The 13,777-nt window shown below is 33.4% G+C and overlaps 1 protein-coding gene across 9 annotated transcripts in view; it reads right to left on the bottom strand.

Moving 5' to 3' along the window:
* Window positions 1-12,552, bottom strand: part of LOC111392724 (origin of replication complex subunit 4) — a 13,944-nt gene extending 1,392 nt beyond the window's left edge. For 3 of the 9 annotated variants that reach the window (XM_023018120.1, XM_023018123.1, XM_023018127.1), the window contains exons 1-12: window positions 10,792-12,221; window positions 10,490-10,580; window positions 10,320-10,376; window positions 10,136-10,183; window positions 8,996-9,046; window positions 8,857-8,900; window positions 8,661-8,724; window positions 8,472-8,558; window positions 8,046-8,137; window positions 7,875-7,956; window positions 6,295-6,380; window positions 6,097-6,206 (exon numbers count right to left, since the gene is read on the bottom strand). In XM_023018120.1, the coding sequence (XP_022873888.1) occupies window positions 6,097-6,206; window positions 6,295-6,380; window positions 7,875-7,956; window positions 8,046-8,137; window positions 8,472-8,558; window positions 8,661-8,724; window positions 8,857-8,900; window positions 8,996-9,046; window positions 10,136-10,183; window positions 10,320-10,376; window positions 10,490-10,580; window positions 10,792-10,946 (967 nt within the window). In that variant the 5' untranslated portion in view covers window positions 10,947-12,221. The other 6 variants (XM_023018121.1, XM_023018124.1, XM_023018128.1 and 3 more) reach the window with 6 other exon arrangements.
* Window positions 12,553-13,777: the final 1,225 nt, after the last annotated feature.

The following is a 13,777-nucleotide window of genomic DNA, read 5'->3' as shown; positions in this document are numbered from 1 at the left end:
GGGGGGGGGTGTACAAGGGATAATTTTCAAAATGACCGGGTCAAATCACTTAACCTTTTCAATTGATAAAATGTCTAGATTACCCTTAATGAACTCAAATAAGTATATTACAGAATTAGTCCTATCTTTTAATTTTATCTTGTATTCCTTTTATTTTGAATATCAAAATATAAATCCATTCTATGATCTAATAAATTAGAATAATTGATAACATATTGTTTGTATTTTTCTTTAAGTCTATTATATTCTTCATATAGTATATTAATATTTTCTAACTGAGAAGTAATATTATTTATATTTTCTAGTAAATTATCTAATCTTTTAATAATATATCTTGACATCAAACTATCAATATTATGATAAATAATCCCTAACTTTTTTTCTTAGGCTATGACTAAAAGTCATAAGAACTTCTTAAATAACATGCAATTAATGCAAGTATTTGATATACATAAGAAAGATCTTACAGTATTGAAGCAGGAGATAAAGGCAGAGTAATATCAATGAGATTTTCCTTGAGCTTGCACCCATATGTTAATATACTCATTATATAAGTGATTGGTGCTATTTGAATTTAAGAAAGTGGGTTATGGTCCAACATAACTTTCGCACATAATTGTTTTTCTCTCTGACTCTTTTGCATATCTCACAATGGATTACAATTTTCCTTCCAATTCCTTGTCAAAACATCACCTTGAATGGTAACAGGGTTCTCAATGCTTTCTCAACAATGCTAAAAAAACCTACACACGGTAAAACAACAAAAAGATACTCGCACAAACCCTCAAGGTTTTCACCGTTGAAGTATAAGTAAGACGAGAGTTTTTGAGAAAGTAATAAGGATGAGAATACACCCTTTTCAAACAACTTTCATAAATACATCACACTAATATCTCTCATAAGAGTACATATACATACTTCGGCTACACTCTTGGTACTTTCTTTAAGGAAATTAGAACTCTATAGAGATTACCTTATATGTACACTTCACTTCAAAGAAAGAAATTGAAATTGTTACAAGACTTGGAATACAAGGTAGAGATAAATTTTTGATTTTTTTTACTTTCCCCCTCGCTCTTGAGAACTAGTCTTCAGTTTATAGATTGGAAAAAGCTCCACAATTGTCCTTCATTATTGTTGCTTTAACTGTGTAAGATATTGAGTATCTTACTATGGCCTAAAGTTTTCTGGAAAAAGCTCCACAATTGTCCTTCATTATTGTTGCTTTAACTGTGTAAGATATTGAGTATCTTATTATGGCCTAAAGTTTTCTTGTTGTAATCTGAAAATAATTGAGGTAAACACACAGTTTTTCTTTATCAAAATGATTTTGATAAAGGGGTCCCTTACTTTTCCATATGTGACTCAAACCACTCTTCCTGAAATTTTGATGGCTTAAGAGAGTGGTGAGATGTCGCCTTCAGTGTAACAACACTCGCACTTATGATTAGGATAATGTCAAAACTGTTTGCACAACTCTTCTTTTGTTTTCTGTGTCCCACTAGCTTGTCCTTCAAAGATATGATCACACTATGTGTTGAGATAGTGCCAATCTTTTTGTTTAGTGGGTGTAACAGCTTTACTGTAAATCATGTGACTCATAAACCCAAATATTTTGTTTTTCTTCAATAACCTTTTGGATATGCTCGAACTGCTCCTTATATCCTTTGATTATACGAAAAGCTATCATCTTGATAGTGCCTTCTGGTGTAGTTTCATGAATTTCACTTTTCTCAGGCTGGAAATGCTTAGAAGTGGTAGCTGTTCTTATGATATGGCTTACTGGAAGTAATTTATCTTCTTCATCTTTCCATTCAGGACAAGCAGAGAAAAACTTAATATAAATATTCTTGTGTTTAAGAAATTGACAATATCTTTCAATAGCTCGAACAACATCCTTTAGTAGCATAGAAATTTCTTTTAATGATTCAGATGAGTAAATAGAAATTATATTTCCCATTTCGTAAAAAATGTTTGGTTGTTAAGAAAGGAGTAGCAAAATTTGAACATCGTTTGTTATCCAGGAGCCCTAGCTTATTGGGAATTGAACTAAAAGAATGTTATCATGAACATCCCTTAGCGAAATGGGACAAAGATAAACCTATGGCAACTATTGAATTAAAAAATCCAGATGTTAACAGGAAAACAATTCCCTTATAGCGAAGAAGATAAAAAGGAATTTGAAATACAAATTAAAGAACTTTTAGGATTAGGTGTTATAAGTAAATCATCTAGTCCATATAATAGTCCTGTATTTATGGTCAGAAATCATAGTGAAATTAAAAGAGGAAAAGCTAGAATGGTAATTGATTACAGAGATCTAAATTCTAAAACTATACCTAATAGCTATAAATTGCCAATAAAAGATTTGTTAATAAAACAAATACAAGGAAGTAAATTATATTCTAAATTTGATTGTAAATCTGGATATTGGCAAATAGAACTAGACGAAGCATCAAAACCTTTAATTAGTTTTACTACCCCTAATCCATTAGGACAATTTGAGTGGAATGTTATGACATTTGGATTAATGAATGCCCAAACAACATTTCAACAAAGAATGGATAAGATTATTAGACCAATAAAAAAAATTTGTATTGCTTATGTAAATGATATCCTTATTCATAGTAAAAATTTAAAAGAACATATGTCACCTTAAAATTTTTTATTATATTGCTAAAAAATATGGTCTAGCCCTATCAGAAAGAAAGGCAAAAATAGCTAAAACTGAAATTGAATTCTTAGGATATATTTTTACAGAAGAGAAAATACTCCAACAACCTCATATTGGAAAAATGATTATCGAATTTTCAAAAATAATTAGAGATAAGAAAGAGCTACAAAACTTTATTGGATTATTAAATTATTCTGAAAAATTTATAAAAAAACTGTTCAAAATACAAAGTCCACTTTACCAAAAAGCTTAGAAAAGGAGTTGTATGGGAATGGACACAAGAAAATATTGAAATGATAAACAAATTAAAGAAAATATGTGAAAATTTACTTGAATTAAATTCCAAATGATGATGATTTCTATATTTTAGAAACTGATGCATCTCTATTACACTGGGGAGCGATCCTCAAAAGAAAAGAAAATCATAAAGAATTTCTTTGTAATCCATTGTGTAAATGCTCAGAAGAACTTGTTGCATACACTTCAAGTGCTTTTAAGGATGCAGAAACCAGACATGATATTAATCGTAAAGAATGTTTGGCTGTTAAGAAAGGAGTAGCAAAATTTGAACCTTATTTGTTACCAAAAAAGTTTCTTATTAGAACTGAAAATACTCAAGTGAAACCATTATTGACAAATAAACTTGGAACAAGTGTAGCTGAAAGGCCACTTATTAGAATGCAAATGTGGTTTGCGCCATTTAAATTTGATATTGTCCATATTAAAGGAAAAGACAATTTTTTTCCAGATTTCTTAACCAGGAATGGAGCAAATCAAGAAGGAACTCGAAACATTGAAGTTCGAGATGAATGTGAAAATAGCTACGATAGAATCCAGGATAACAATGATGGAACTGGTTGCAACCAAGCCAGTATTTGAGAAAGCCAGCAGGGCTATATTATCTGAAGGCCCTAGTGCCAATAAATTTGAAGGTTTTTATGTCAATATTGAACAAGAAGCATTAAAGCTTCATAATCTATTTGTTAAGGAGAATACTACTTTGTCTCCCTCACCGGAGAAAATTAATACAAAGGATAGTATCTCTATACCAGAGCTAAATCGCTCAAATATTATCAAAGCCTGCAACACCCCTGGTGTTATGGATATCAAAAATAAAAATGATTTTATTTTGGTATATGTATTGTTCAATCTTGTCTATTGCTGGTTCACCAGTATAGGAGGATGGATGAAAATTCTAACGTCTGAAACTTATAACAAAATTAATCTACATTCAGGAGCCCCAGCTTAGTAGGTTCGCACTCTTTATGAAATGGAAAATATAATTTATATTTACCCGTCTGAATCATTAAAAGAAATTTCTATACTGCCAAAGGATGTTGTCCGAGCTACTGAAAGATATTGTCAAGTTCTTAAACATAAGAATATTTATATTAGGTTTTTCTCTGCTTGTTCTGAATGGGAAGATGAAGAAGATAAGTTGCTTCGAGTAAACCATGTCATAAGAAGAGCTACCACTTCTAAGCATTTCCAGCTTAAGAAAAGTGAAGTTCATGAAACTACAGCAGAAGACACTATCAAGGTGATAGCTCTCTGTAGAGCCAAAGGATATAAGGAGCAGTTCAAGCATATTCAAAAGGTTATTGAAGAAAAAAATATTTGGGTTTACGAGTCACAAGATCACATGATTTACAGTAAAACTGTTGCACCCACTAAACAAGAAGATTGCCACTATCTCGACACATGGTATGATCATATATTTGAAGGACAAGCTAGTAGTACACAAAAAACAAAAAAAGAGCTGTGCAAACAGTTTTGGTGTTATCCTAATTATAAGTGCGAGTGCTGTTGCATTGAAGGCGACATCTCACCAATCTCTCTTGACACATTAGAATTTCCGGAAGAGTGTTTGAGTCACATACGGAAAAGTAAGGGACCCCTTTATCACTACTTTATCAAAATCATTTTGATAAAGAAAAACTGTGGGTTTACCTTAATTATTTCCAGATTACGACAAAAAAACTTTAGGCCAGATACCCAATATCTTACACAGTTAAAGCAATGATAATGAAGGACAACTGTGGAGCTTTTTCCAGTCTATAAATTGAAGACTAGTTCTCAAGAGTGAGGGGGGAAAGTAAAAAAAATCAAAAATTTATCTTTTTACCTTGTATTCCAAGTCTTGCAACAATTTCAATTTCTTTCTTTGAAGTGAAGTGTGTAATAAGGTAATCTCTATAGCGTTCTAATTTCCTTAGAGAAAGTATCAAGAGTGTAGCCGAAGTATGTATATGTACTCTTATATGAGAGATATTAGTGATATGTTTATGAAAGTTGTTTGAAAATGGTGTATTCTCATCCTTATAACTTTCTCAAAAACTCTCGTCTTACTTATACTCCAACGGTGAAAACCTTGAGGGTTAGTACAAGTATCTTGTTGTTATTTTACCGTGTGTAGGTGTTTTTAGCATTGTTGAGAAAGCATTGAGAACCCTGTTACCATTCAAGGTGATATTTTAAGGAGTTGAAAGGAAAACTGTTATTCCGTGTGGTCCATTGTGATGTTTTATATCAAATACTTGCATTAATTGTTGCACTCATGTTATTTATGAAGTTCTTATGACTTTTATTCATAGCCTAAGAAGAAAAATTTAGAGATTATTTATCATAATATTGATAGTTTGATGCCAGGATATACCATCAAAGGATGATACCAATTTTTTATAAGGCAGAAAAATTAAAGATAATAATTTGAGAGCTTAATTGAACTCTTTTAAAATTAAGATGGCCTGGTTATAAATTTTATGTTGGAAAAATGGCATTCTTCAATGGATCAATTCCATGTATTTTCTCGGGGGACAGAGAGTTTCTTGATGCATAATTTGGGAGCTGTATTTGAATACTCAGATCACCTCCAAATCAAGCCTCCCTTGCACCATATTTACGCCCATTTTATGTACAGTTACACAATATTGAAAACACAACTAGTTTTCATTGTACAAGATTTTTTATGTGATTTTGTTGACGAGAACTACAATATTCTATGTGGGCTTTGTTTCTTCTTTTACTAGCTTTTCTTCTATTGGGCTTTGTTTCTTCTTTTACTAGTTTTTCTTCATTGCTTCCATCTATGTAATTAGCTTACTCTCGCAGTTCTGAGATCCATTCTCTCTAAAGATACATGTATTATATAAAGCTAACAGAATCCACATAATAAGAGCAATTACATTTTCACTTGTCCTTTCTTCCATTGAGGTAGGGGAAAATTAGGCAGAAAAGTAAGTAAAATATGTATGCAGGTGCATAATCTAAACTCGACAAAAATAGCACTTTAACAGTACTATAAAAGTACTTAAAAAGATACTATACATTAAAACTGAAAAATCCCGGAACATGCAAAATAATAATAAGACTAGAAATAAATCAATTTGGGAAAAGATAAAACTAAGAGTGAGAGGACAAACCTTTCAAAACCTCAAGCTTTGGCTGTCTTTGTATGGTCGAAAGTGCAGCTTTGAAGTTCTCAAGTGATAGGAGACCAGATTTCAAATCCATATGAGAAACAGTAGAAAACCTATTCCAAAGGAACATATGATGCGATTCTACAAGGCAAAACAACACCCTACATGCTAGCCAATTCCAGACATGAAAGTTACACTTACAAAAATCTTTGCAGATGGTTGACAGTTGAATCAGAATAAGATAGGGTATCAACAATTTCTTTGAATTTGTAATCTGCAAATATCTTCTGTAAAATGTCAAGGACTATTAGCAATATGCATTAGAATGAACAGGGAATAGGAAATTATGCATTGCCTAAAAAACATTTTCTATAAAAAGGGACTAGGTTATTTTTAAAAGTAATAGTGGATCAGAGTTCAATTCTCCAAAGAAAACAATTTCATTTGATGTTAAAAGCAAATCACACTATTACACTCATAGAAATGCATCTCTATTGCATAAATGACAAGTAATGTGCAGAAGAATGAGCATAATAGCTTCCACCACAGCTTAGATAGCACAAGGAAAGGGAAGGAAAAAACATAAACAGGAGGCAAGGAAATAAGACGAGTATACGAACTAAACGGATGCAATGCCATCAATCATGATTTGGGTGCTTCGCTCTATTGTCATGGTTTGAAAGTGGATGGAAATGTTCGGTTTGACGGTCATTCTCTCTTAACAACATGGTCCAAGCTGTTGTTACACAAAGGTCAAGCTTGGTTATTCTTCTTCAATTTGTTAGTGTTTTAAGTCTTGCATTGAACAATCTATACTCTAGGATCGTTCTTCTTTGGATAAATCATCAGAAATTTACAAAACCAAAATATGTAAGCAATTGCAGAGTGAGATGCATCAGAATTGAATTGGGACCTACTGGTCCTAGATAGCTCATTCCTCTAATTTAAGACTCCATAAAACCTGGTTATGATTGATTAATTGACAGAATAACAATTTTCCAGATTTTCTACTATGTAATAATATATGTAGGAATAGTTCCCCTTTACCTATACAAATCTGTAACATTCTGATGATTTAATGTAAGGAATCCCCCCCCCCCAAAACAAAACAAAAAAAATATATATATATATCAGAGCCATCTAGGGTTCTGGAAATTTTCTATTCTTCCCAAAATATTTTGTTTACTGGCCTTCTTTGCTAATCAATTTCAGCATTCATAGCTGTTACAGTTAGTTGAATGTCACAATAACTGAAACTTCGTCCTTAAAGCTATCAGACCTGAAATGAGGCCAGGAAAAGTTTTATTTGGTGGGAAAAAATTCTAGTGGAAGTATTGATGGCAAGTACAAACTTTGGCATGACAAGCCTTGTAATACAAAGGCAACTTGCTGGACAATACATGGGGGCATATCAATGTTGGGATGAAAGCAGTCAGACATCTAATAATGCTCACCAATGTCTCCAGATTGCAGTTGATCAGCGATAAGTCAAGGATGCAGGGCATAGGGGAACCCTATAATTGCCAATTTCACTAAGAACAACAGGAGGATCTTTATAGGTTTCAGTCAAAACACACTATTTTCCAATCTTTCGTCTAATGCAACTATAGCTCAAACAGGTTACCTTTTTGCTCCATTTTATTCTAAAACTACAATATCATACCCCTGGATTATTCAATCAGAGGCTACATACCATGATTGGTACATCGATGATATTTTTATCTTGTATCTGAAAAGCTAATGTATCCTTACTAAAGAAAATAATTTTAGGAAAAGGATACGAGGAGTTTGACATTGAAAGCTGTTACATATTCATGTGGAAAGCTTGAATTTGTTGGCAATAGCAGAATGTGTTCTAAAAGCCTGCACATTTGAAGCATATAAATCAAGGTGACGTCATTCTTGGCGACGAGTCCAAGAATCTCAATATGAAGCAGGCGATAGCTATTAACCTTTCTGTATCCTCCCTTGAGGGAGGGAGAAATAACAGCTTCCTATGTGAAAAACGAGATCTTACTCTCTTCTCCAAAAGCTGATCAGCATCCTGCAATTCACACTGGGGTTTTCAACATTTTTCAAAGTTTTCAAGCCACTGAAACATTTAAATATTTTCGAATGTTCTCTGAATATGTAGTCAGTACATTACCAACAGGAACCAAGATACCCAAGCAAATAGATGGCTTTTAAATTTGTAAATTTTGATTTTAAGCAATTCATAGAACCAATACTAGTCGTGAACCATAAACAAGATTTTCTTGGTTCTGATTGTTCGTGGTCAGGTATAGACTTGCAAGACAATAACAAAATAATGTTTGACCGATAGCAGGATACATTAAAAGAGGACAACAAAGATAAAATTAGAAGTAGAAGCAACATACTAATCTGCAACTGATACCAATAACAACAGCTTGTGATGTTACTGATTGCATTGCATCTAGCAAGCTATAAAGAAATAGTTGTTTACCCTGCGAAGAGTAAGATAAGCACCATAAGTACATTGTGTCAAATATTGAACCCCATAAAGTTATTTAATTTTCTAAAATTTCTTCTCAAGTTTATGACCTTACCTGTGCAAAAAGGTCAAACTCGTCAAGTACAAAAATAATTGTTTTATGAGCTAATCCACACTCTCTGTTAACAAATGTACAAAAACCATATTAAATTTCTCTGAAAGGGAAAAAAATAAAAAATACATGAAAATAACAAGCATCCGTTTCACTGTTTGTCCTTGTGGAAAAGGGGATAGCAACTAAGTGGACTTACCGCAACATGGATACCATAAATTGGGCATTATCATCAAATGATGCCTGCCAACATTATCCAAGAGAGTGAACAAAATGTCTTAGCTTAATATTTGATACTAACTAGTATTATGCAATTATAAATAGCATGAGAATGATACCATTTTGGAGAAAAGCAATTGATGTTCCTGACACAACTGCCTAGATATCTCCTGCGTGATTGAAAGACTATAAAAAGTGACGAGAGAGATAGGTAAATAGCACATTTCTTTTTGATGGACCACAATATCACACCTTATCGAGGCTATAAAACACACAAAAAATTATAACTAATATGCACATTTAAGTCATGTACCATAGTACTGGTGCTCATAACAATCAACAATACATTATAACTAATGTATGTTAAGACTTGAGAATATCCTGATTAACAAATTTGTTTGGGATGTAAGTTCAATGCCTACAAATACTTATAGTTGGAAGAATTTCATAAGATCCATTAATTGCATTTATAAGAATACAGGATTTTTTACATTACAATGACATATAGAAATTTATTAAAGATTCTCATTCTTAATAGTATGAAAGCTTAATTAAAGAGTCTAAAAATGTTGAATTGACTTTATACAATCTCATTAAATTACAGCCTAACGGAGATACAATTCAATCCAGCTTTGGATTATTGACCTGAAGATTCACAGTCTCCTTTCTATCTGATGTATTCGCACTTTGTGTAAGTTGCACATAAAAGTAACAATAATGTAGATCAAAACAAAAATTTTGTATTAAAAACACAAATGTTTCTCTGGACACGCGCGCCACCGAAAACTGATGCAATCATGCATCCAAGATTACAAGAGATGTAAAACTAGGAATTGTAAGAGAAAGATATAGGTGGCCATCTAGGCATTGTATCTAACTGAGATGTGAAGTTCATTGTCATTAAATGTATTCTTCCAAGTTTGCATAACTAACAAATATTTCACCTCCTATTCCTCCTCTGAACAAGCTTGATTCACAAATATATCTCTGCACTCGTTATTAGTAAACTTTTTATATAAGGGGTCCTTTTTTCGCATGATTTTTTCAATAAGCTTCACATATATTCGGATTCTAGCTGAAAATAAAATAAAGCAACGTTTAGATACCTGGAAGCTTTTCTTGTTAAATGTGTACACTTCGAATTTAGTTTTGAAATAAATTAGGGTGGTTAGTTAAGCTCTAAAGCTACATTTGCATACAAGTATTATGCACCAAAACACTTGTAAACATGTAGAGAGGGGAATTAAGTATAACCCAACCTTGAGTGCACAATTATGATCACAGTGCAGAAGCCCATTGAGCTTAATCTAAATCCATAATCACAATATTAGTTACAGATCCCAAAAAACATAAAAAAATATTTGACTGGACATTTTAAGCAAAGTAATTACTTCATATCATATTTCAGATAATGCAGTCAATATTACAATAAAAAAGGCTTACCACTGAAATCATGTCAGGATATTCTTCCAACAGATCTTCAAGAACTAGCTCTAAAATCTATATAAGTTCATCACGAACATATAATTATAAAACATGATAAATAATTAAACTATATAATTAATACTTTGAAAATTCTGTGCAATGAAGATAATAAGGCAAGATGAACACACCGCAACTTTTCCGCAGCCACGAGGACCTAGAAGCAGAACAGAATTGTTGCACGCCTCAGTTAGCGAACTCGATATTATATATTTCAATTTACTGAAAATACAGAACCAAAAAAAAACATAAAAAATTGCAGTGACGTGAATGAAATTTGACTATGGTTCTACAAATAAATACAAAAGCTGAATCCTATCATTAATGTCCTGCAAAAAAACAAATTATGGCTCTTCTTACTGTCATATCATAAGAAAAATACTTTCAATTAATTTCCTGGAAATCGATAATATGACAAATCACCACATTGAACCTGTAGTTGGAGTCGGGAGAATTGGAGAAAATAGAGAAGATGAAATTGGGATTGCAGATTCTACTTTTGACGAGGACTTGGGCCTGCTCTGCAGGGCTTTCTCGAGCCATTTTCTCTGTGATTTTTGGGGAGGAAGAGACTGTCGCTGCACTCATATATCAGATGTAAAGATTTGGCAGGAAGAGATTATCACCCAGACTAGGGATATTAATAGATCATGCTAGGCAAAACGCTGTCAAAAAAACCAAATATGATATCAAAAAGAATTGATCTTGTAAGTTTATTTTCTTGAAAGTTGGGCCTTCTCTTAATTTATTAGTTATTCTAACTCCATTGGCAGTTGAAAGCTCCCTGTTATCAATTCTATCAAGGCCTCTTCTTTATGCTTCTACTACCATGGTTACATGTGTCTAAATGTTCATATGTCGATCACGTATTTACGCATTCTTTCTCCTTTTCTTTGTTAGATGCTGATTCATTATTATCTTATGCTGGATATGCACTACCATATGTATTGAGAGCTAACCAAAAAATCTAGCGAAGAAAAACTCTGCGGTGTCTTTTTCTATGTTAGGTTGCATAGAGCTTTTGGGGAAACAAACTTAAAATCCTATCACCCTTGAATACAGATAAAGTTTGGTGAAGGCGAGAAAACATCAGTGAAGATAAACTGTTGATGGGATCCAACGGATCAATGTAAACGGATTCATCTAGTTGACTTCAAATCTATTACGAAGAAGAGTTAGTTTGTTATTGTTGCTTTAGTTGTTGGATAGAGTTAAGTAGGCATAGATTTAGAAATAGCTCAAGTAAGCCTCTTAAGAATAAGAACTTGATGAAAACCAGGATGCTCTACTGCTTATGTGAAGACCGACTAACATACTTAACATACTTAGAGGAGATATTAGAAAAACAGAACGAGTGCCAGACAAAATTATACTATCTAGTTAAGGGAAATGGAAAATGAGTGACTGGTCGCTTAGTATATCCTTGAAGCAGAATATGTAAACTGAAAGCCAATTGCATGAAGCAGTAAATCAAAAGATTTGCCATAATGTGAAATTTACCAAAATTCTAATATGATATTGCTTGATAAAGTGAATAACCTAGAAGTTACATTATACATCAAGAAGACGAGCAATATTATCATGGTTCCCAGATAACAAATGGATAATTTCAGAAATTCTATTCTAGCTCTATATGCAGTCAAGCAAAATGTTTTTGGAGTTCTATATTTCCAACGAGGATTGAATATGGGTGCCTCCATACCATTACCATGCATTCAAGTCACATTCAAACCATACATAATAAATGGCTCTTCTCAATGTCATTACGTCAAACACATTGCCCACACAATTAAACCTCTGCCCAAATATTGCTCAAACAGAGGCAGAACAAATTTGTTTTGCATAAAAATATATAGTGACCGCGCTTACAAGACAAGAGGCCGGAAGCGGTTATAGACGAGACGAGAGGCTGGAAGCACGTACGTTCAGGGACGACTGACGAGTAGATTTATAGCGGTTATAAACTCCTTACTTAGGGACTCGATTCGAGAGCAGAGAGCGCCGAGCGAGGGAGATTGAGAAGCCGTTATAAACTCCTGACGAGCAGATTTATAGCAGATTCAGGGACGACTGACGAGCAGATTCGAGAGCTGAGAGCGCGCAGCAGAGAGGGAGATTGAGAAGCCGGGAAAGAGTGAATTTGGGAATTTCGTGGTTTCAATTTCAACACCAACAGGTAATTGGTTTTGGGCTGGGCAAATTTTTGTTTCAGTTTTTATCTTTGGACTGGATAAGTGAAGAGCCCAGTTTTCGATTTCACCCAAAAAAAAAAAAAAAATGAAAGTGTTGGACTGGACCAAAATTTCTGTGCATGGTGCGGCATGCAAAGAATGTATGCTTTAAATATTCCATCTTTATGGCGTGCAAAGAATGTATGCTGTATAAGTAATTCATCAATTACAGCATACATTTACGACATGCCGTAAATAGTCTATTTTTACGGTATGCATTTTTTGTAAGTAGAAAACGAATGGCGTAAAAAGTTCATTTTGTTGTAGTGACAGCTTATAAGTTACAAGAAGTCGAGTTAAATGTTTCATTATCGATCGTACTTTACACCACGTTATGGTTTACCCATTGATCTTTGATCTGTTATCCTCCATTACACACCGGGTGATTTCCATCTCAGTTAATGCTGACATAGAAGATGGAAATCTGAGTTGACCTGTTATCTCCTTCTAAATGCCATGTCAGCACCACATCGCACAGCCAAACACACATTTACCATCTCAAAAAAGGGAGGGGGTGGAGAGAGAGAGAGAGAGAGGAAGGAAATTCCTAAATCAATTTCAAAGCTCCATCATCAAACCCCAACTCAAAATCACCTTCGAAACCCTAATGCACAAATCAAGAAAATCGATTACCGAAATCCCTCAATCCCTGCTATTGTTAACCAGTCTTAGATTCCAACCCAAGAGTGAAGAAGCAGCATCCATTACATTTCAGGAATTCGAGCAAGGACTCGTTAGGGTAAAATGGATGGACCGTTTGAAGGTAAATTCGAAACACCTAATGTTTTTGTGTACAAGCATATCAAAAAGTTAAGAATTATGCAAGTGTCGGTTGTATGATTATTGTGGGTGAGATGACTCTGAGAAATTAGACACAGGTTTTTTTGGTGCTTGTGTTGTTGAATTAATGATCCTGTATTACTATTATTACTGTTTTGTTAGTAAAAAAAAACTAATTTCTAAAATTATATTTTGGAAAGAAAAATAAGCTTAAAGAGATCTTCTAGTCTCCCCAGTTTGAATTTTAGCTTTCTCAAGTTTGACTTCTTGGCCACGACAAACTAGGAATACCAATGGGATTGATGCTCTGATTCAATTTAATTGCCTGTGATTTCCCATATATGTTTGAGGCCTCATTATCATCATCATATTAATTTAACCCTAGTCATACTAATATTCTGTTGGAAA

Source organism: Olea europaea, unplaced genomic scaffold, assembly GCF_002742605.1.
Source record: "Olea europaea var. sylvestris unplaced genomic scaffold, O_europaea_v1 scaffold969, whole genome shotgun sequence".
NCBI classification, from domain to species: domain Eukaryota; kingdom Viridiplantae; phylum Streptophyta; class Magnoliopsida; order Lamiales; family Oleaceae; genus Olea; species Olea europaea.
This window is presented reverse-complemented; position numbering and strand designations above follow the sequence as displayed.